The following is a 24,664-nucleotide window of genomic DNA, read 5'->3' as shown; positions in this document are numbered from 1 at the left end:
ATTGGGTGGATACCGCACAGATTCTATCCTGTAATCAGACAGGCTTCAGACAGGGGCTTTCCACCACCCTGAATGGCCTTATCTTAAACCTGGCCAGTGAACATACAACGGTTAAGGGCGAATCTCCACTTTACGGGGCCTGGGTGGACTTATCGAAGGCCTTTGACCAGGTTGACAGAGTAAATCTCTGGAACAAGTTGAGGAGATGGGGGATCCCGGAGGCGTTACTTGCGATGTTGATCGAGTTCCATAAAGATACCTCATTGAGAGTGCGCCTTGACGAGCAGGGGCATCTCTCGGAACCCATCATAGTTGAGAGAGGAATCAGGCAGGGGTACCTGGAGGCACCCCTCTTTTTCAACTTGTTCCTGGCAGATTTATGTATCTTTTTTTAATCATCTGCTTTGGCCAGCCCAGAGATCAATGGAAGAAAGATCCATTAACTATTGACTGGCTTACACAGATGATATTGTCTTGCTGGACAAAACAGCAATAGGACTGCAGCGCTTGCTAACAAGGTTGGATGAATACGCCCGGGAAAATGGATTGGCCATTAACCCCTTGAAATCCAAGATCTTAGTCTTTAAGCTTGCACAGAAAAGGATACAGTACTCGAACTGTGTCTTGGATGCTCACATAATTCCTCGGGTAGACGATCTAACCTACAGAATATATGCTTCACCAGCAATTTATAAGGTAAAGTCAGACATGGAGGAGAAGATATTGCAGCTCATCCCTCAGATGAAAAAGCTATACAACAAGTACTGCAAGTTTTCGATTCTTCCCCCTGATCCAATTCTACAGGGAAAAGAGCATACCAATAATCCTTTATGGCCTAGAGGCTTAGCCTCTGCTCTGGAACATAAACTGGGACAAATTAGAGGCACTCATATGGAAGAAAGCTCTTGGCTTTCCAATGAGCACATCATCTTGGAACCTGAGATTTGAACTGGGTTTGAACTCACTAGACTTCCTTGCAAGTTGGAAATTGATATCACTCTACCGGCAGATTATTTCTGCAAAGTATAACAAACTGTACAGTGATATTAAAACCCATCTTGAATCCTCGAGGTCCAAGCTGTTAACCAAATTGGAAATAAGAGTCAAGAAATTTCTAACAAAGGTAGATTCACACTTTGAAACCTTGGTTAATAACCCCCCAGAAAGTAAAAATTGCTGGGGAGTTGGGTAATTGGATCAAAACAATTGCAAAAGTAAGAAATGCAATCCCGCCTAACTCATTCCAATCTGTGGATAAAAAACAGGGGTTTCTTTCGGAATACCTGATAAAATTCCCATATAGACAGGTTAGAAACAACTTTCTTAGAACAAGACTGAACCTATTACCTACTGGAGCGGTTTTGGTCAAAAGAAAGCAAGAGGAAGATGCGCATATATTGTGTAAAATATGAGAGACACCCTCAAACCAAACGTTAAGACATCTGCTAATGAAGTGTGAAGGAACCTGGACTATGAGACTGACCCTATTTAGAAAACATGTGATGAACAAAGAAGGGTTGATCCCTGAATTCTTTTAAAACCGAATTATCTCTGGTCATGAAACAACATTGACATTTACTGTAGTACAACTACTGAAAGGATGTAAGGTTGTTCACTAAGGCTTGTCTTCCGTTTTCGCCATCTATTGTTTCTTAAAATGAGGCAGGAGCAGAAAGATACAATGTCTTGAATGCAGCAGCTTTATAAGTTAAGATTGTGATTAAGAGTAATGAAATTGTTTATGTTGCTGGTGTTAAATAGTTTTATTGCTTATGAATTTTATGTTTGTTTTTGTAAAGGTTTTTGTAAAACCATATACATAAAATTTAAAAACGATATAAAAAAACGCTTAGTGGCGGCGAGGGGAAGGAGGATATTCCACCATCATCTACAAACTGCCTAAAATCATCCAGACGGAAGGAACCACCTTTCTAGAGTTAGGTAAAAACCTGTTCTATAGTTTTTCTTTTGAAGTGTAAGGGGGCGGAAATATGTTTGGGACGTAGGACAGTGGACTATTTACTTTTGACAGACGTTCTGACATCATCCTTAGTTTTATTTGAGGCAGGGAATCCCCTCTTGGTTGTAGGGACAGGTAGGGTTCTTCCTTATTTGCAGTTAAATAAAAGTCTATGTCAAGAACCATGCCACCTTTGTGTCCCGAGTCTACTTCTGCACCCTCTCTCACCCCACTCGACCACTTAGCAAAATGTAATCCAAGTGGCTACTGCATCCCCCAACTACATAGGTGGGTTGTGCACTGGTGTGGCCATTCATTCTATCATTACTAGCTCTAAAGCCCAGGCGTAGCCAGAATTGCGCAACTGCAGGGCAAAACGATTTTCTTTTTGGGTTTGTTTTTTTATTAAAATGAGAATAACACACATTTCATCCTAATAGTCTACAAGTGAATTCACACTGTCTAAGGGTTGAAATTGTTGTAAATGTAGGTCTTCTGCAATTACCAGTCTCTTGCCGGTTATACATGTTTACCACGCACATCTTAAGTTAAGATGTTATGGCTAGAGCTACTGCCTGAATATCTGACAAACTGGTCCAGAGATCCCTGCTTCCAGTGCATAGCCCTGTTTTGGTCCAGATTGCCAATCCTCTGCTGGGATGTCCCACTCTCCTGTTCTTTGCCTGCTAATTATAGCACATATAGTCTTCAAAGGTATCCTGTTCCAAAGACCACGTTTCTTGGAAACATATGACATCAGATTTGATAACGAAAGTTGCCCAATTGTCGTCACCCAACATAGATTTGATGCCTATGTCCCAAGAGGTAATATGTACCATATCCGTGTCCCAAACATCATTGATTTCAGCGCTTATCCCTACTGCAGGACATTGGGTGAACCAGTAGAGGAGCCCAGCCTTCGATCTACCAGACTGGTGTCATGCCTGGAATCAACTGCTGACGATGCTAATGCTTTAATAGGCTTTGAGTTCTTAATATTCCCCTGTTGAATGGATCCTGCATTTAATGAGTTGTTAAATACGTGTCACTGTTTACCGTCCAGTCTTAAGGTAGGGTGCATTTGGTTTTAGCTGAATTTTTTAACCTTTTTGGGGATAAGGTTCTGTGGTCGATTGACAAAAGGTCATTATCTCTGGATGTACCAGTTTTAGTTAGAATAATATATTACATTTAGGATTGGAAGGATTTGGATTCCTGGATTCACTGATTTATATCCCTGCGGATGAGGGAACAGCATCCTCTTACGTTACTAATCCAGTGCAAACTCTTATTGTTGTCACTTTCTTTGGCAAATTGTGGTACTTTAGGGAAAGAAATCATAAACATTGTTAGAGTGACATCCTTCTGCCTCAGATTTAGATCATGCTAGTTCTCTCTGGCAAATGTATCATTTAAAGTTACTAATGCTTTGACATGGGTGATTATTATAGCAAGCGCGAGTATTGAGGCAGAGAAGCAGGGGATGTAGGGTGGTATTTCTCTCTATCAACATACCCACTACTTGATTCTTTCCTTCTTCAGTTTGGCCAAATTGTTATTAGCCACTATCGATTTAGGAGTGGTGGGCATCAGTTTTAATTGCACTGTTGTAATTTGCACCTGGTTGAGTATGCTTTACTCTTATTTTTGACAATGTCATCAACCTCTCTACGAAGCATAGACAATTTGTTGCATGGTTCCACCCAAGCTGGATGTAAAGGTTTGAAAATCATTTTTGAATTTCGAAGTTCTCCCTGAAGTCGACGATCCATTCCTGCAGATTTGCACTCGCTTTCCCAAAGAGTAGGCAGGTACAATTATCATTTATTTATGGTTTGGAGACTCTGGATCTTGTTTTCACTCTGTGACCTGCAGTTTCTTTGTTAGTCACTTGCATCTTTTTATTCTTGGCTATTATTTTATGCCCTTGTCTGTTCCTGACTTTGTTCCAATTTGGTGATTTAGGCAGGAAAGTGCTAGTCGCGCTGCTTTGTTCTACTTGATTAAAGGCATTCATTATCCTATCAGTTTCCGGGGCAAAGAGAATTTATTTATTTGTCATGTCAGAGGAATTGACTCATCAACTATTATGCAATGTTCATCTTTGCTGGCCTGAGTTGCCAGATCGTGAGAGACTTGATCATCTTCCTTTTCGCAGAATCTTTCACTACTCATGCGTTTATCACCGTCTTCGATCATTATTGTAGTACTTGTACCATGTCTGTGGAGGATAGCTCGGGGGCAGCATGCTCGCCTTGGAAGCAAGATGACACAGAGCACCACAGGTTCGATCCCCGGATCCGCGCTTAGAAACCTTTGGTTATTAAGTGCATTACAGAGAACCTATCATATCATGTATTATCTGCAGGGATCTTATCAAATTGACCACCCCTTTTATAGGATTCTCTATGGAGCTCAAAAGGTGTTAGGTGATCATCAGTTCCTCCAGCGCGTTTTGTGCGTCCATTAGCACCTGCCTCCCCTCCCACGTTCCTATCTGAGGGCATTTACAGAGGGCTGACAGCTTGTATTCTATGGCTGTCACTACACCTACTGCTCATATTACCTTCTCTACCTAAAAAAGGTTTACGAAAAGATGCATCTTCCTTCCATAGCAATCAGAAAATGTCACTGGCAGTCTTCTTCCCAAACCTGCGTTGTGAGGCTGTGAGGGCGTTACCCTAGATGGTCAGAAGCACGGAAGTTGTATATTTACGAGACCAGACTTCAAAAAGGACAACCTTCTGTTTGCTACATACCTGGGCTCTCCACCAGGTGCAAAAGCTTCTTAAGCAGCCCTTGCACTGTTAAAATGGATTTTCAAAATCAACCCTTGGGTCGTATTTGGTGAGGCCAAACTATTATGGTTACCAGGAAAGACACTGAACTCTAGCAAAACACAATCAAGGTAGGTAGCAGATTGACAAGGATTAGACTCAGTAGGGGTGTGACAGTGGTCTAGGGCTACAGTTACACACACGCACACGCACACACCCGCACACACAGCACTCCAATAAGTCTAGTTAGACAGGTTATATACAATGTTTTATTAGGCCTTTAAAATGCACACTAAGCAATGAAATCTCTAGATAAGCATTGTCACATAACTAAATTAAAATACATATATACATTCACTCTTCTGAGACGACAGAAAAGCATTTAATTCAAAACTATTGCAATGCAGGTAAGGTGACAAATCCAGGGAATGTGTTCCTTCTTAAGAGGGAGCCACCCGCTTTGTCACTAGGGACGTGAGCCCGCTACGCAAATAACTTGTTAAGGGATTGGGCAAGCGGTATACCACTGGGAGGTGACTCCCCTTTGGGGACAAGAAATCCCCAGTGAACCAATCTATAACACCTCTATTACCAATGTTCCAAATGGTTGTTGCGTACATGGGAACTGATAACAATATTGAGGACAAGGTCCCTTTAAATGTGCTTGGTTGTACTGATGTCCCCTCCTAAAAGCCTGAACCACAAGACCAATGCCATTTTCTTTCCCTCTCTCTCTTTTACGCGCTCTTTCTTTCCGTCCTTCCCTCTTTCCTTCTTTCTCTCTTATTGCAGGGAGAGACATATATGACATACAAGACCTTTACCTGGAGAGGAAGAACCGCTGGGAACCAGTCGACTGCTGCGACAGGGGCCGTGCATTGCAGAAGCCACTGCTACAGCACGGAACGGATGCATCCTGGAGACAGAAGCAGGACATATGCATGGTGGGAGGAGAGTGTTGGAAGCTTGCAGAACTCTGCTGATTACAACAGTCACCCAGACGAAGGAGAAGGCGACCAAAGAACTGATAAGTGTGGTTCCTGGACATTAACAGCGGACTCCATCCCAAACGGCAGATACTGCGGCAAAGTAGGTATGCGGTTCCCAGTAAGGAGCTGGAGGAGAGCGGCAGAGCTCGGACTCCATCCCTAGGAAGATCAGAACACTAAAAAAGTGGATCAACTATCCATGGAGAAAGGAAAGACTGAGAGAAAACCCCCAGAGAGGGTGAAAGCTAAGTTTGTATCCCGACGAGGGTTATAAGAAACCCAAGACTAAGCATAACACTCTGAGGGGGTGCAGAGGTCTGTTTCTGGTGTGGGATTTAGTTACGGTTTCATCACAGTCCCTGGGACTCTCCGGCTAATCATCATCTTTACAACAAAAAGATGTCTGCAGAGCAGGAGACCTCCAAGGAGTGAAGAAGACTGGTTGCAACGGGAGTCACCACAATCAGGCAGTGACAGGCGATCTTCTGTTGCCGAAAAAACAGAATAGGCCCTGCACATCTTCGCTTGAGACTTGGATGCTAAAACTGCAGGAGCAGGTGTCTTGTAGCACAAGATGAAGATTCTCCAGGTTCCAAAAATGCACTTGGAACGACTGCAGCAAGGTAGCTCAGTTAAGACTGGTCAGTCCACTAGGTGGTCAAGGGGCAATTCCAACTACTCAGCAGGCACAGATACTCAAGTAGGGGTTGAATTGGATTGTTCCCACCTGTCCAGTGGTCAAAGCATTGACTCTGGCCTTCTTGATATCAGGACAAAGGAGCAGGGCTTCACCAGGGCCTAGCTGGAGGAGCTGCTGGTCAGTCATTCTCTGGTCGTCAGCGGGCTGCACTTCTTGGTACGTGTCTTGGCTCCAACAATGAGCTGTCGAATTGCTGCACGATGAGTCCTGTTATACACGATTTGCACTGGAAGCTTGCCCGGGTCGACCAATGGCAAAGATTTGCACCATGGACTGCCATTGGGCAAACATTCTGCCCAGAAACACATTTAGGGACTCGGATATGGACTTGGACCAGAGAGTCCCAGCACATACACATTTGGCCACACACGTAGACCACCACTTTGCCCAGGAAAGCTAATTCCATATATGGCAATTCCTGACCTGAGGGGCAAGGAAGAAGACCAAACATCACATGGCCAAAGGACAGGCGAGAATCTCGTGCCAAGGCCATTTTAGAGTATATTGTACTTTGGCATTATGCAGTAAACTGCAAAAGTGCACAAGTAAAAAGTCAAACATATTAGACAAATACCTGTTGACCCCAGCCCAATCTAGACTCATTGCATGCGAACCACAAAGTAACAAAAGAAAGTTAAAAGGATGCAAAGTACCCTAACCGCACTTCACTGTAAATTGATGTGTGCAACTTTAAAAATACAAGAAATCCACCAAGGGAGACATAGTCTCTCAGTACTGATAGTCTTATGGACTGATCAGTTTCCCCATAAAAATGAGCACAAAGCACAAAAAGTCAGGTCAGCAGTGAAAACAAAGCAAAAAGAAAGGGTGTCCAATAGAAGTCTATTGGAGGAACACAGCAAAAAAAAATGTTTCCTAACATGCACATTGGGTAGTAACTTGCGTTTCGGAGTGATATTCCCTTCTTGGCAAGACTACTCCTAAAACTATACACACTCACTTGGTCAGAGGCAAGGATGCTTTGGTGGCTTTCCAGGGGCAAATGGGATGGGATGTTATTGCTAAGGTGACCAGATGGTCTCACCATCCCCTTTCTGCATTTAATGTATGGACACCAGCTAAGAACCAGGTGCTACACTTGGGCAGGCTATCCTTCAAAATATTGTAGCTTAATTTGGTTCCTTCCTCCCTGGGAGCAAGTGCTTGGTAATCTCCTTTAAGTAAATGGAAAGGGAACAAGACATAGGAGCAAGTAAATGTCACTCACCCTGGTGACAACTGTGCTTCAAGTATGTTGTCCCCTTTCCTCAATACACCCACACTCCCAATTCCAATTGTAGAGTAGGCAGTCTTACGTGAGGCAAAACTGGTATGGCATATGTTTCCCGAGCCAAATATAAATATGTAGAGGCAAAAACGGTTTGCTGTGCAAAATGCTACGGTCTCCAATGGGATGGATACTCCAGAAGTACGGTGGAAGGAGCACTACACACAAGCAGTGCAGTAGTCATTATGGTGAGTAACGTTTACTTTTGCAGTGAGACTGTAGATCCCAATTCAATTGTGGGCTCTATTTATGCATGTTTTACAGACAACACTATGCAACTCAGGTTTACATAATTGCCCTATTCAGCATATTATTATTTCATTGATCACTATTGAATAAATAATGATGCCAGCAAGCACTTTACACTTTTTAAAATGTATTGTTAACGTTTTGGTTCTTTAAAGACATTTTAGGAAATGGCGTTCCTGAATTTGTGCATGTGGTGTTTAGAAGGTCTGACTCTGGGTTTCCATGTTTTTTTATGTTGTTTTGTTTCCCTTAGAACTCAGCACGAAAAAGCTGAGGAAACCAATGTTGAAAAGGAATCACCGCGTGGAACCTTCCAGTGGTGATGGAGAGGATTCGGTTCATAGAAGTCCTACGCCTCCCCTCTCTTCTGTACCAGGTAAATAGATGAAAACCTGTCATTGGCTTTTTTTTAGAAACCATACTAAGTCTTTGCCGCTGGATTTAATGGAATGTAACTCTACACTACCACACATATACCCTATGTTTTCCATCATCTAGTCCAGTTTGGCTGTTTGCCACTTGGGTGGTATGTTTCTGTAGGACCAAATAACGACATAAAGGAGAGACTTCAATCACTGCTTCTAGAAGCCTATGCAAAGACCACCTTTTTAAATGTGTACATTGATGCAACTGAATGTACCTTCGTAGCGATTGCTTTTGTTGGCCCTATATAGTAACTTAGTCTGGTGGCTAAGATAAGGCTCCTTCCTAAGGGCTCCCCCCGTAACCTCGGCCCGCCTCAGTTTTCAGCACATAAGATCAGACACAGACTGGTGGTAAATCAAGCTTCTTGTATTATATAGCAAATACACAACATACAGACGGATCAGCAGGACAAGTGTTCAGACAGTCGGCACGCAGAGCTCTCTAGGGGCCCACCCATAGAGTGCCAGTTATATAGCATATCATAGGCAAACACTAATATGCTACTGTACTTTCACAATGGGCGTGTTACTTGGCATGATATTTCAGACATTTGGCAAGAACTGTTGACATCTCATTTGTGACCTTGTGACGCAGCCCTGCATGGACATTGTGTTGTATTATGGATAAGCGGCATTCGTAGAAATACGAATATTATCTCACATATATGGGGCTAATGCTATACTTGTAGTGAAAGAGAAGGCCTGACGTGTCCTCTGCCCTAGGTGGGGTTTGGGCCTGTTCGGGGTGCTGCGTGCAGAGGGAGGCACAGGGCGGTGACATAGAGGGTCTGAGGCCTAACTGTATGGGAGAGCCCAATGCAGCATAGCATTGCACGACCTAGCATAGCATAGCATAAAAGCAATCCTGCATCACATAGCATAGCAATCCTGCATCACATAGCATAGCAATTCTGCCACATCAATAGTATCTCCCATCATTGTCTATTTATTCCAGATGAAAGCATTGTAATATTTTAAAACAAGATAATCATTAAAATTGCTGCATGTTGCAGGCTTTCAACAATTGTGCTGATCAAAACATGTTTTTCTCAAACTTTTGCTTTCTGCTGTTGAAACGAAGGTGTTGGAAAATAGGTAACCTCATATTAACGGTAACATTGTGATAACTGTTTGCAGTTACTGTTTATTGATATTTTTTCCTAATTGCTCAAGTATCTAATTTTCTCTCGGCACAGATTTTTGCATGAATAGGATGGCTCTGATGCCAAATAACCTGTAGCAATTAAGTCCCAATATCCATGCTCTCTCCTCTCCCCTTTGCAGTCGCCTTGTGCTTGCTAATTTGAAGATGCTAGCTCCAGTAATCCGAACTGTTTTTGTGGGAAGTGGCAAGCACTACATTCTGTAGCTTCAGCAGTACCAGAGTAGTCTTGAGGCCACCTTCAGGGATGCTTCCAGTTGCCTTTGGAAGAACAATTGGGAAAAAAATGAAAGCGCACTAGAATCCAGTGGTTTTCGGCTTGTTCATACCATATGTCAATGTCTTCCACACGTTTCAATTTGTGAATTCCAAGCCAAATTAAACTATGTGGGTCACATGTAGTACTGGAAAGGGGGCAAGTCCTGCAAACAGGAAATTGCCACTTAACATGTCTATAATTAGCAATTAACAAGACTATGGAGGATTTGTTGTATAAAGCCACAGCACGATTTAAAATACACTTTTAAGGGATTTGTGTTCCTTTAAAAGAAGACATTTCTTTCTGCATTGCGAAATTTTAAAATGCAAACCTCTTTTATGGAAACATGTGAATCGATCTATATGGAAACTTAGCATCTAAAAACCAAATCAACGATGTATGTGCACAGTAATGCATCAACAGTATCGGTTCCATGAATGCACACAATTGTTGACATAGGTTTCAGGTTATCAGCAATGACCCCATCAAATTAAACATTAAAGTCAGGCTATTAAGGAATTGGTAAGTGCTCATCAGTCTTGCCTATACACAATACTTTTGTGGGTACTATGCTATAAGTTCACCCTTTAACCCTTTAAGTGCCATGGGTTTTTCCCCCCAGTGCCAAGGCCTTTTTTTGGTGATTTAGGTATGTCGCCATTCAATGCCTTGTAACTTTTTTGTTACATGAGATATCACGGTCAAATGTGGCCCCTTTTTTTCCCACATGTAGGCGGTCCTAACGCCACCCAGGAATCCTAGGTTGCTTTAGGGGGGTGAGAGAAAATAACCAAAAAGGGCGAAAATGTGTTTTTTCAAAAAACGCCAATAAAATGATGTACAAAAGAAGCTTGTAGTTTTTTCCTTGTAAGAGCTAGGAACAAATGGTTTGCTGTTCTGAATTCCCCAATTTCCTGGCTTTCAGGAACAGGTTGAGTAGAGGGAATGGAAGAAAAGGGTAGGAAAGCCAATTTGGAGGACAGAAAGGCATACATTTCTGAAAAAAAGACAAAATTACAAGTTTAGGAAGGTGTGATTTGCGCAGGTCGGGCAACAACTAGGTAGGGGAAAATGCCATAGTTTGGGGGAAAAGCGGGAAAATTACAGAAAAAAGGTATGTGGTGGACATGGTTGGCTTGGTACGGCAATGGCTTCTATGAATTTTGAGAAAAACAATGCTCTGCTACATTCCCCCGACTCTTGCAGTTAGGAAAGCACACATTTTTTGTAGTGTTTTACAAAACAAGCAATACCACAAGCCAAACACTCAGCCATGGTACACAGGAGTTTTATGCTTACGGCCTGAACAGACGTACTTAGCATGTGTAAATCAGGAACACCAATGTGGTGAGGAACGGCAAGCATACATTTTTTGAAAGAGCACAGGCAGACCTTTTCAAGGGTAGGTGACTTGTGCAGGTTACAAACGTGTATGGTGCCTAAAGCAGCGACTAAATGTAGGGCACATTTGGGAAATGAAAGGGTTGTGTGACAAAGGGCACCAGCAAATGGGTCGAAACGTTATGAAAACCACACAAACACAACAAATATCATACCTTCCTGTGTTCCCACCGGTGTCCCGTTGAAAACGGTACCTCACATGTGTGGGTGCACCTACCTGGGCGCCAAGGGGAAAGCCGAAAGCACCCCCAACCCCAAGTCTTTTCAGACAGTTGAATTTCATGATTTTTCCAGACAGGCACACCATACAGATATGGGCCTCTGGTGTCCAAGCCACCAAGGAAAACAGGGAACCCCATGCATTTCCGAAAAGAGGACACCCGTGGGAATCTGCAGAGGTCTGACTTGCGCAAATCGGCCTCAAATTTATTACCCAGAAACCCTGGCAAAATCCGAAATGTGGCCAAAAAAACTGATTTTCCTCACATTTCACTCGACACATCCACCAAAACACGTCGCCAACAACACATGGCCTATCATCCTGCGTTCCCACAGGTCTCCCAATGAAAGCGGTACCTCACATGTGTGGGTGCACCTACCTGGGCGCCAAGGGGAAAGCCTAAAACACGGGTAATCCCAAGTCTTTCGGCAGAGCATCATTTCAGGAATTCTGCTCATGCGCACACCCTACAGATTTGGGCCTAGGGTGTCCAAGCCACCAAGGCAAACTCGGAACACCATGCATTTCTGAAAATAGCACAACCGTGGGAATGCACAGAGGTCTGACTTGCCCGAAGCGGCCCATAATTTATTACCCACAATCCCCGACAAAGTGTGATATTTGGTGGGGAAAAAAACAATGTTCACTTTGTCGGGGGTTCTGGGTAATAAATTCTGGTCCGCTTCGAGCAAGTCAGACCTCTGTGTATTCCCACAGGTGTCCTCTTTTCAGAAATGCATGGGGTTCCCTGTTTTCCTTGGTGGCTTAGACACCCTAGGCCCATATCTGTATGGTGTGCCTGTCTGAAAAAATCGTGAAATTCAGCTGTCGGAAAAGACTTGAGTTTAGGGGTCTTTTAGGCTTTCCCCTAGGCACCCAGATAGGTGCACCCACATATGTGATGGACCATTTCATCGGGACACGTGTGAGAACGCGGGACGGTAGGCCATGTGTTGTTGGCAGCGTGTTTCGGTGGGTGAGCCGAGTGAAATGTGCGGAAATTGGGTTTTTTTTCACCACATTTCGGGGTTTGCCAGGGTTTCTGGGTAATAAATTCTGGGCCGATATGCGCAAGTCAGACCTCTGTGGATTCCCACAGATATCCTCTTTTTGGAAATGCATGGGGTTCCCTGTTTTCCTTGGTGGCTTGGACACCCTAGGCCCATATCTGTATGGTGTGCCCGTCTGAAAAAATCATGAAATTCAGCTGTCGGAAAAGACTTGGAATTAGGCGTGTTTTAGGCTTTCCCCTTGGCTCCCAGGTAGGTGCACACACACATGTGAGGTACCGTTTTCATCTGGACACCTGTGGGAACGCAGGATGGTAGGCCATGTGTTGGTGGAGGCGTGTTTCGGTGGGTGAGCCGAGTGAAATGTGCGGAAATTGGGGTTTTTTTGGCCACATTTCGGACTTTGCCGGGGTTTCTGGGTAATACATTCTGGGCCGATTTGCGCAAGTCAGACCTCTATGGATTCCCATGGATGTCCTCTTTTCGGAAATGCATGGGGTTCCCTGGTTTCCTTGGTGGCTTGGACACCCTAGGCCCAAATCTGTAGGTTGTCTCCCCAAACCCTTTGAGGGTTACAAGTTGTGTAGCCTTTTTCCTTTTGCGCCTCGGTAGGTGCACCCACACATGTGAGGTACCGTTTTCATCGAGACACCTGTGGGAATGCAGGAAAGTATGACATCTGTTGTGGGTGGCATGTTCCGGTGGGTGAGCAGAGTGAAATGTCTGAAAATTTTGTTCGAGGGGATTGGGTCCTCTGACGTATTCCATATCTATGACATGTAATCACCACAACTGTGCTGCTTCGGAAACTTTTTTCGGCGTCTGCGTCCTGCGTCGATGACATCGATGCGCCGTCGTCGAGGACCTTCTCCAACGTCAACCGATGTCATAAGTAGGACGCACGACGCCCGTAGCCTCAGTTCCGTTTTTTCCGCGAACGTGTTGCTTCGTGAATCTCGGTTAACGCCTCGACTCTTTGGAGTTCTGTTCTTCTCGGTTCTTCGAACCTGTTCGTTTTTGTGAAAATCCTTCGCGTGAAGATGTCTTCTACTTCGTCTTCGACCCTGCATCCGGGCTTCAAGAAGTGCGGGGAGTGTGGGTCCAAGATGTCGGTGACGGACTCGCACGACGCCTGCCTCTGGTGCCTCGGGGAGGCCCATGACACGGATGACTGTATCGACTACCAGTCGCTCACATCCAAAGCCTTACGCGAACGTAAGAAGAAGTTGTCGGTAGGTCGGGTGTCCAAGCCCCGGAAGTCGAGGTCTGCGGGGCTTTCGACGGATGATTTGAGGGGTGACTCTCCGCGTCATCGTCGGAAGTCTCGTGGGTCTCCTTCTAGGAGTCGGTCTCGCCACTCCTCAGCCTCTTCGAGGCATTCTCGGAAGCGCCGACACCGGTCGTCTTCCAGGTCCTCTTCGGAGGACTCTGCCCGGCACGTCGCTTACCCCACCAGCCGTGCGACGCCGGAGGAATGGGCTTCCTTCGGGAAGAAAATGCTGCCGATTCTTGAGTCGCAGGGTACTAAGCCGTCCGCGCCCCCGAGTGGGGTCGGTCGTGAGAGGTCGAGAGACACCGCTCGCAAGAGTGGTCGGCACGAGTCACGTGAGAGGTCCCGTTCGGACAAGGAGACTCGTTCTCGACGTACCCGTTCCAGGTCCCGGTCCTCGACGCGTTCGAGACCGTGTGCACCTGTGAGGTCTTCGAGGAAGACATCGACGTCTGAGGCGTCAAGGGCGTCGAAAGGCTTTCTCGAGGCTCCGGCTCCGAGGAAGTCGTCGAAGCCGTCGACGCTCAGGTCGTCGAAGGACACGCTCGGGGCTCCGGCTTCGAGGGCTGTGTCGACGCCGCCGATGCTGGCGGCGCTGCATCTGACGTCGACGCCGATTTCCTCGACGCCGATCCTCTCGGCGCCGATGCCTGTTCTCTCGACGCCGGCGCCGATTCGCTCGACGCCATCGACGCCTTTCGTGTCGGAGGTACCCCGTGGCACGGGGGAACCCCCTAGGAAGGCTCTGGTTAAGAGCAAGCACTCTCGGGTGCCTTCTTTTCGCCACCTGGAATATATTTCAGAGGCGGATGAGGATTCTGATGGCCTGGTTCCTAGTCAGGTTCCAGATGAAATTGTCTCGGGCCATAGTCAGTTTGAGGATTTGAGGCAGTCACTGCATGATGCCAGTGGACTGGACACCTCTCCGGAGGTGGAGTTTTGTAGGCCTGAGCCTGGCTCTCATGCCGATTCCTCGTACCGGCGCCTTATGGCTAGGGTTTCTGAGTACTTGGGATGATCTGCTCCCCCAGGGGAGTTTGTGCAGGATGATCTAACGGACATCCTTGATGTTGGTCCCCCAACTGACCCGGTACTGCCGTTCCATATGGCTTTACAGAGAAGGGTGGCGGCGGCTTGGACTGCTCCGGAGAGTCTCCCGGCGGTGGGCAGATCCTTGTCGCGAAAATACCGTCCAGCCAGTAGCGACCCCTGCTACTTGACCAGGCACCCCACTCCGGAGAGTTTGGTGGTGCAGGCGGCCACGGCCCCGGCAAAGCAGGCGTCGTACCCTACCATCCCTCCTGATAGGGACGACAAACGTTTTGATGGCTGGGTGAAGAAAGTGTTTTCTTCTGGTGGTATGGCGCTTCAGGCGGCCAACTCCATTTGTGCCTTGTCTCGTTTCACACACACTCTGTGGAACTGTGTTGCGTTAGCGGCTGAACATATTCCCGAAGGGGACGAACGGGATGGTTTCCTTGCTATGGTCCAGGATGGTAAGGATGCCATGTGTGAGTCCGTTCAGTCGGGTTTGGACTTAGCTGAATGCGTCAGTAGGTCCATGGCGGCGAGCACCGTGATACGCAGGTTTGCGTGGTTGCGGAAGTCGGGGTTTGCTCCTGATGTGCAGTCCCGGCTCCTCAACATGCCCTTTGACAGTGAACACCTTTTTGGCAGCAAGGCTGACGAGAGCCTTGAGAGGTTGCAGACCTCAAAAGCTGCAGCGAAGTCGTTGGGCGCTGCAGTTCGCCAACCTCTGCCTTTTCGTCCTAGGGGACAGCAGTGGAGGGGTGGTTCCTTTCGCTATTACTCGTCCTTCAGTAAAGCGAGAGGAGCTGGCAGTCAAAGAGGCCAACGCAGGGGTACCAGAGGTGGACAACAGGGTACCCGTGGTGCCAAGGCCGCTCGGGCAGTTGCCTCTTTGCCCTCAGGTAACGCCGCAGCCGCTCCCACTCAGTCATGAGGCCATGTCCCATGGTTCGCCGGTTGGGGGAAGGCTGGCGCAGCATCTTGTAGAGTGGCAAGCCATTACTTCAGATGTGTGGGTTCTGGAGATCATAACCCACGGCTACTGTCTTCCCTTTCGGCACAGGCCTCGCGACAATCCACCGGGGAACCTCTCTTTGCAGAGTCCGGATCCGCTCCTTGCGCAGGAAATTCAAGCCCTGCTGGAGAAAGGCGCCATAGAACTGGTGCCTGTAGCGGAGAGGAACAAGGGATGGTATTCCCCTTATTTTTTTATTTTGAAGGAAGACGGGGGATTGAGACCCATCATGGACTTGCGCGGTTTGAACAAACTCCTCAGGAAGGACAAGTTCAAGATGGTTACTCTCTCTCAAGTCCTCCAGGCCCTTCAGCTTCAGGACTGGTTGGTGTCACTCGACCTCAAGGATGCTTACTTCCATGTGCCGATCCATCCCAAGCACAAGAAGTACCTGAGGTTCGCGGTTGGCGACTTGCACTTTCAGTTTCGGGTCCTGCCGTTCGGATTCACGTCCGCCCCGAGGGTTTTCACCAAGCTCATGGTGGTGGTGGCAGCGCATCTCAGGCAAGGGGGGATTCACGTCTACCCCTACCTGGACGATTGGTTGATCAGGGGGAGCTCTCCCGAGCAAGTCCTGGATCATCTGTCCGTCACCTGCCACTCCCTTCACAGGCTGGGCTTCTCCCTCAATTTAATGAAGTCCCATTTGACGCCAACACAGCGGCTCCAGTACATCGGAGCAGTGCTCGACACTTCCCTGGGGCAGTGTTTTCCTCCCCAGGTGAGGGCTCTTCACATTCAGCAGATGGTGCACAAGTTTCAGCATGCCCAGACGCTCCCAGCGTTCGAGTTCTTGAGGTTGCTCGGCCTCATGGCATCCTGCATTCTTCTGGTGCCAGAGGCTCGCCTGCGGATGAGATCTTTGCAGTGGGCACTCAAGACGCAATGGTCGCAGTCCTCCGGCAGGATGTCGGACCCGGTTCAGGTGCCGCCCTCGGTCGCCCGGGACCTTCTGTGGTGGGCCGTCGAAGGCAACTTGATGAAGGGGGCTCCGTTTTGGCTTCCCTGGCCGGAGGTGACGATCGTGACGGATGCATCCCTCACGGGATGGGAGCTCATGCCAACGGGCTGACAGTCAGCGGTCGTTGGTCTCCGTCGGAGTCCAGACTCCATATCAATCTGTTGGAGCTGAGGGCCGTCAGGCTAGCCCTGAAGGCTTTTCTGCTGACTGTGCGAGGAAAGTGTGTCCTGATCCTGACGGACAACACAGTGGCCATGCACTACCTCAACAAAAAGGGGGGGGCAGGGTCACTTCCTCTGTGCAGGGAGGCGATGCAACTCGAGTTCTGGGCCATCCAGCAGGAAGTTTCGATCTCGGCAGTTCATCTGGCCGGAGACGAAAACGTGACGGCGGACGCTCTGAGCAGGCAGAGCGCAATCTCTCACGAGTGGGAGTTGGCTCAGGAGATTCTCCTGGAGATCTTCGCCCTTTGAGGGACCCCGCAAGTGGATCTCTTCGCCTCCAGTGTCAACCGGAAGTGCGAAAGGTTTTGCTCGCTGGAATTTCCTCCAAAAGGAGCCTTAGGAGACGCGTTCGTGGTGGAGTGGTCATTCCCGCTGCTGTACGCGTTTCCTCCAGTCCCCGTCATCCCTCAAGTGCTGCGGAGGTTACGGAAGTTCGGTTCCCGGATGATCCTCATTGCTCCGGCGTGGGCTCGGAGGACGTGGTACCCGGACCTTCTCGACTTGTCCATCTGCCCTCCACGTCGTCTTCCCTACCGAGACAATCTGCTCTCACGGGAGGGGGGGTCAGGTTCTCCATCCAGAGGTCAGATCCCTCAACCTTCACGCTTGGCTTCTGAAAGGTTGAGGTATAAGGATTGGGACCTCCCTGAAGACGTGATGGAGGTGTTGCTTTCGGCCCGAAGGCCAGCAACAAAGTCTCTGTACCGTTGCCGTTGGCGTAAGTTCTGCGACTGGTGCAGAGTTCAGAATGTGGATCCTTTTGCATGTGACAACCCCATGGTTCTGTCCTTTTTACTTTCTTTGGCCCACAGGGGCTTGCAAGTGGGTACCATTAAAGGTTACCTGGCGGCGCTGTCCATCTTTAAGCGCTCGTCTGAAGAGTGTTCTTATTTTAAAATCCCTTTAATTTCACAGTTTCTGAAAGGGCTCACTAATGTGTTCCCTCCGTCACCTTTCCTGGTGCCCGGTTGGGATTTAAACCTTGTTCTTAAGTTTCTTATGGGTGCTCCGTTTGAGCCTTTACATTCTTGCCCTTTGAGGCTGTTAACTCTGAAAACTGTGTTTTTATTTGCGGTTACTTCCGCTCGCAGAGTGAGTGAGTTACAGGCACTTTCAGTTAAGCCATCCTTCACTGTATTTCACAAGGACAGGGTTGTCCTTAGAGTTCGTCCTTCTTTTCTTCCGAAGGTAGTGACGGAATTTCATTTGGCCCAGAAGGTTGTTCTTCTGGCATTCTATCCTCCTCTGCATCCTGGTAAGGAAGAGGAGAGGCTCCATAGGCTTGATCCTAGGAGAGCTTTAAGCTTTTATGTTTCACGCATGTCCCGGGTCAGAGTGGACGATCAACTCTTTATTGGTTACGCTGGAAGGCGTTTGGGGCAAGCTGTGACGAAACAGACTTTGTCTCGCTGGATTATTTTGGCCATCTCGGAGTGTTACCGCTTGGCGGGTAAGGACCCACCGGCTGGCTTGCGGGCCCATTCTACCAGGGGTATGGCTGCATCTACTGCCCTGCAGAGGGGTGTTCCTATTCGCAACATCTGTGATGCAGCCACCTGGGCTTCAGTACATACATTTGTACGTCACTATTCCCTCGATTCCATCCGAGGACAGGATCTGGCCTTTGGCAAGGCGGTCCTTTGCTCTGCTATTTGATTGGCTATTCTAAATTTTGATTCTAAATTCTTTCCCTCCTCCTTGCTCTGGTACTGCTTTGGGAGTCTGTCATAGATATGGAATACGTCGGAGGACCCAATCCCCTCGAAAAACAAGTTACTTTCTTACCTGGTAACGTTCTTTCGATGGGATGGTCCTACGACGTATTCCATATCGCTCCCGCCCTGCCTTCCCCGCTGCAGAATTTCTTTTGCGATTGCAGCTTACGTTCCGCAAGGCTTTGTGTCTGACTGGCAGTTGACTAATGTCACACGTTCTGGGGGAAAAAACTACAACTGAGGCTACAGGCGTCGTGCGTCCTACTTATCACATCGGATGACGTCGGATGTCGGAGGAGGTCCTCGACGACGGCGCATCGATGTCATCGACGCAAGACGCAGACGCCGAAAAAAGTTTCCGAAGCAGCACAGCTATGGTGATTACATGTCATAGATATGGAATACGTCGTCGGACCATCCCATCGAAAGAACGTTACCAGGTAAGAAAGTAACTTGTTCTTTTTACCCCCAAATTTGGAATTTTCCGGGGGTTCTGCGTAATAGATTGTGGGCCGATTTGCGCAAGTCAAACCTCTGTGCATTCCCACTGGTGCTCTCTTTTGGGAAATGCATGGGGTTCCCTGTTTTCCTTGCTGGCTTCGACACCCTAGGCCCACATATGTAGGTTGCCCGCATGAACAAAATGTGCTGTGCCGAAAGGCTTGGGCTTACCAGTGGGTTACCCTTTTCCTTTTACACCCACACATGTGAGGTACAGTTTTCGTCGGGACACCTGTGGGAACGCGGGAAGGTATAACATCTGTTGTTGGCGACGTGTTTCGGTAAGTGGACCAAGGGAAATGTCTCTGAAATTGGCTGGAAATAAAGACAATTCTCAGACATTTCGCTCTGACCACCCACCGAAACACCGCCAACAACACATGGCCTACCTTCCCGCGTCCCCACACGTGTCCCGATGAAAACGGTACCTCACATGTGTGGGTGCACCTACCGGGGCGCAAAAGGGTAACCCAATGGTAACCCCAAGCCTTTCGGCACAGCACATTTTGTTCATGTGTGCAACCTACAGATTTGGGCCTAGGGTGTAGAAGCCAGCAAGGAAAATGGGAAACCCCATGCATTTCCGAAAAGAGGACACCCGTGGGAATTCACCGAGGTCTGCCTTGCGCAAATTGCCCCAGTTTTTATTAGCCACAATCCCTGACAAAGTGTGATATTTGGTGGGGAAAAAACACAATGTTCACTTTGTCTGGGGTTCTGGGTAATTCATTCTGGGCCGCTTTGCGCAAGTCAGACCTCTGTTCATTCCCACGGGTGTCCTCTTTTCGGAAATGCATGGGGTTCCCTGTTTTCCTTGCTGGCTTTGACACCCTAGGCCCAAACCTGTAGGTTGCCCACATGAATAAAATGTGCTGTGCCGAAAGGCTTGGGGTTACCAGTGGGTTACCCTTTTCCTTTTACGCCCCGGTAGGTGCACCCACACATGTGAGGTACCGTTTTCGTCGGGACACCTGTGGGAATGCGGGAAGGTATGACATCTGTTGTTGGCGACGTGTTTCGGTGAGTGGACAGAGAGAAATGTCTCTGAAAATGGCTGGAAATAAAGACAATTCTCAGACATTTCGCTCTGGCCACACACCAAAACACACCGCCAACAACACATGGCATACCTTCCCACGTCCCCACACTTGTCCCGATGAAGACGGTACCTCACATGTGTGGGTGCACCTACCGGGGGCGCAATAGGAAAAGGGTAACCCACTGGTAACCCCAAGACTTTCGGCACAGCACATTTTGTTCATATGGGCAACCTACAGATTTGGGCCTAGGGTGTCGAAGCCAGCAAGGAAAACAGGGAATCCCATGCATTTCCGAAAAGAGGACACCCGTGGGAATGCTGAACCTCACCCCCCCACTGAAAACCCATTTGCCCCTTCCTACGGGCAGATATCTGCCCCCAGGGAGGCCTGCATGAGGTACTCCTGCCACCCATTTGGGGTGAGGGGGGAGAGTGCCACCAAAAATGTGTGAGACAGGCCCCCCCAGTGGGTGGGGCAGTAAGGTTTGGGCACCCTGGGGCCAGATTGGCGCACCAATGTGCCCCTCTGCGCCAAGGCAAGTTTGGTAAACAAAGGAAAAAATGGAAATTAGTACACTAAACTTTAGGGCTGGCTGAGGGGCACCCTAAACCGCCAGGTAATTTTCTAATGTAATGGGGGGGGTGACCCTCTTCTCCCCACACCAAATGCAGGGGTGGCATCTTATTCAGCCCTCCCCGGAGGCAGATAAGAGGGGGGCATCTCATGCAGCCCTCCCTGGGGTCAGATGCCCCTTCCTAGGAGCAGATATCTGCCCCCAGGGAGGGCTACAAGGGGTTCCCCCATTTCCCCTTTGGGTGAGGGAGAGAGGGCCACACCCCTTTTCTGTAAAATAAATCCCTGGTGGCTAGTGCCCCCCCTCCCCTCACTCCCACCCAAAACACCTTCTTTTTTTTCTTCATTTTGCCCCCTTCCCTGGGGGCAGATGATCAACCATCTGCCCCCAGGGGGGCCCTAACCTGCAGGCCCCATCCTTTGGGGGGCCTGCACACTTATTCCTGGTGCCCCCCCACCCCTCCAATTGGATGGGGGGCCACCTCATGTACTCCTACCTGCGGGCTGAAATCTGCCCCTAGGGAGGGCTACAAGGGGTGGCCCCCCTTTCCACCTGGTGTGGGAGGGGGAGGGCCACCATCCTTTCACAGGGGCAAAACATCCCTGGTGTCTAGGGCCCCCCCATCCCCGTTCATTTACTGTAAGCAGCCCCCACCTCCCCCCCTCATTCAAAGACATCCCTGGTGTCTAGTGGGCATTGCTGGGCGCGGATCGAGCACTCTGCGCCCTATCCACGCCCAGCAATGCTTTCACAAAAGGTGTTGTTGGAAAGGGGAGAATCTCCCCTTTCCAACGACACCTCCCTCGATCTCAGGCTTGAAATACAGCCGAGGGGGAGAAAGGTGGAGACTCACCTTTCATTTTCACTGCAGCAGCCCGAAATGGCTGCTGCAGTGAAAATTACTTTCACGTCAGCGTGCTTTACGCACGCCGACGTGAAAATGAAGATCATCCAGCCCCCTGTCAGTGAGGGGGGACCTCCCCCGCACATAGTCCGGGGGTTGGATTACAGATTTGTGTGATCCCTGCTTTGCAGGGATCACACAAAACAAGGTGCCAAAAAGGACGAGCTATCTCGTCCTTGGCACTACAGAGGTAATGTCAAGGACGAGATATTTCATCCTTGGCACTTAAGGGGATAAAAAAAATATTATATTAACATCAAATATCATGGTAACTTTAACCCTGTTTTTGTTTTGCAATATTTTGTTTTTGCTCTAAAATGATTTATAGTAAAAGTAATGATATGTGTGAACATACGTTTGTTTTTAATAAAAGTGAAACTGTTTTTATTTATATATATATATGTTTTAATGTGTACTACATTTGTGCTGCTTTTGTTAGTATTTGTAGCTTGCCTTATTTACCAAATACATTTTTTCCACAGATTACATGTTTGCATTTTTATATGCTTAGACATACATGTTGTGTATATATTTGTAGAAGTAAATGTTGCCAAGCTTTTATTGTAGATATGTTAATACTTTTTTAGTTTCATTTGTTTTCTTTTCATAATAGGGTTGTTTAGTAAATTATATGTATTTACATTGATGACATGTTCCTTGTTAATTGATATTATTGTATATGTATATGTAAAGTACGACACTTTAATGCTAATTATCATTTCGGAAGCGGTCATGGATCAGGTGCGGTTTGACACGCTTTGTTACGCTACATGCTACTTTCCTCTAGCCCGGGGATGTGTCGAGGAGCGTTGAGCATTGAGCGCACTGTGTGGAGAGCTGAGACTACAGAGGGAGCCGCAGGAGCCGTGGGAAGTTGCCGATTCGAAGCAGAACCAAGGCAACTAAGCTGGAGCTCAGCCAGGTGGTTTGACATCGCACCGCAGGTAGCGGTAAGCGGCCAGCGTGTGTCATTGTGTTGGAGGACACGCTGTGGTTAGTACAGACTTAGTCTCGCAGCCCTTCTGGTGATCCTCTATAGATCTTCCATAGAATTCAGCTAATCCACACTTAAAGAACATTTGAGAGTGGGAGGTAGATGGAAGGTTCCCTGGTTGCTTTGCTTTACCCTGCACGCCTGATCAAACATGTTCCTAAGAGCTCGGAATTTGCAGTTTGAGGTTTGAAGTGTGGGAAGTGTTTGTGTATAGGGTGAGGCGTGCGTGTTGATAAGCATTCCCGTAGGAGTTTGCTTACTAGGATCCTCTGGGCCTCGGACCTTCACTCCCCTCCACCTAATTATCAAACTTCCCTTTCTATTCAGTAACTTGCTATCCAACCTTTTATTCCAGCTAGTTGCTATCCTTATTTCTGTGTAAGGCACTGTGGATAGTTTTCGGCAGGTGACTGCAGGAATTCCTTTGAGCCCCCAATGTATCCACGCTCCACAAACTACACAAGAAGTAGGGTGTGAGTTGTGTGTCCCACTGTGATGTGCTACCAGGAGCTCTCTCTGAATACTTCTGCCTGAGCTGGAGTTCGTTTACCTGCTTTTTTACCTGTACTGGAGGCTTGCCCACCAAAACACTTTCCAGCTCAGAGTGTGCAGTGTGCGCTGTGTGTTTTAGTGTCTGAGCTGGTAAACTGAATAGCTGATGGGCTTTAGGTCCATGTGGATTTTTGCATTTCTGATCACGCAGTAAGTAAAAGGATTCTTTTTACATAAACTTTAAACTTTTTGCACCTGCCTTGAATTTGCACCAATTTTATTGAAATGAAGAAACAGAGGGTGTCCAAATATGGACTGTGTAGTGCGACAACTAAGGCAAAGAAACAGTTACCTAGCCCGGTGCCTCGATCCTCATCAACAAACTGCACTGCTACATCTAGGAATGATGCTTGGCCCAATAACGTAGCTGAACCTGTACACACTATATTGCTAAATAGCAAGACTTTTACATCCAGTAACATTGGTGAAGGCACGTAAACTACTGATTATTATAAATCGATCATTGATGGCAATAAACTGGGTAGTAGCAGAAATGTAATGATAGCTGATCTGGCATTGCTGTCTGAGAGGGGGTGATCTGATTGAGAGCATTGTGGATTCCCCACCCATCAATAACAATTATTCCCTGCTGAAGCTTTGTATGGGTCTCCCAAGAACCAGTAGACACGATGAAGCAAATGACAAGCTCTGTATCCAAGTATAATAATGTGATTGGCATTCAACTTTCAGCTACGCCTGACCTGGGACGCCTTTTATCAGGCACCGCACGTTCCTCTTCAAGTAGCAATGATTGCGATATGGTGTATTCGGCACCAATTTTTTCACCTAGCGCCTTTACCAGGGATGTCACATCCACCTTAAATGCAGTTTCATCATCAATTGATGATTTCTTTTCTTTATGCTCAAAGATGGCTACAGAACAAAATGATTTGAAGTATTTGTTTGGGCAGATTGTTGACATCATGCTTGCAAATTCCAATGGCCCATTGACCATCCACGGAGACCTGTCTGTCTCTGATTTATTGGACATTATGCACCCAGAAGAAAGCATTTCTGATCATGAACCAGTGTTTATTGGCCAGGACGGAGCACTTAGTCCGAACAACCAGAAGACTATGCCATCGCAAGTGGAGGAACCAGCTGAGACACATGCCTGTGAGGAGAGGGTGGCTACTAATAAGCACAATTTTGGCATAAAAACCAACAGAGGCGTTGTAAGATAATGCATACTAAAACTGACCCCCTTTCGACCAGTGCTGTGTGCCTTCACTGGCTACAGTGGGGCCCACCAGCATTCAGCATTTCGCTCCAGAGGTGGAAACATATCTAAGTACCTCAGAAGAAGCTACCTCGAGACAAGTTCTCTTATGGGGGTCGATGGATAAGTGGGTGCAGCCAGTAGCACTTGCTGCACCGAGTGATCCACATGTAAATTCTGCAGAGTATATTACTGCCTCCAACAGGCATTTGCCAATGCTTCCACA

At 47.6% G+C, this 24,664-nt stretch overlaps 1 protein-coding gene across 4 annotated transcripts in view; it reads left to right on the top strand.

Annotated features, from left to right (window-relative positions):
- ARL13B (ARF like GTPase 13B) overlaps positions 1 to 24,664 on the top strand; it is a 1,122,894-nt gene that overhangs the window by 983,845 nt on the left and 114,385 nt on the right. For all 4 annotated transcript variants that reach the window (XM_069637199.1, XM_069637198.1, XM_069637196.1 and 1 more), the window contains one exon: positions 8,217 to 8,339. In XM_069637199.1, coding sequence (XP_069493300.1) covers positions 8,217 to 8,339 — 123 coding nt within the window. The remainder of the gene's footprint in view (positions 1 to 8,216; positions 8,340 to 24,664) is intronic.

Source organism: Ambystoma mexicanum, chromosome 7p, assembly GCF_040938575.1.
Source record: "Ambystoma mexicanum isolate Mex_15411 chromosome 7p, UKY_AmexF1_1, whole genome shotgun sequence".
Classification (NCBI taxonomy): domain Eukaryota; kingdom Metazoa; phylum Chordata; class Amphibia; order Caudata; family Ambystomatidae; genus Ambystoma; species Ambystoma mexicanum.
This window is presented reverse-complemented; position numbering and strand designations above follow the sequence as displayed.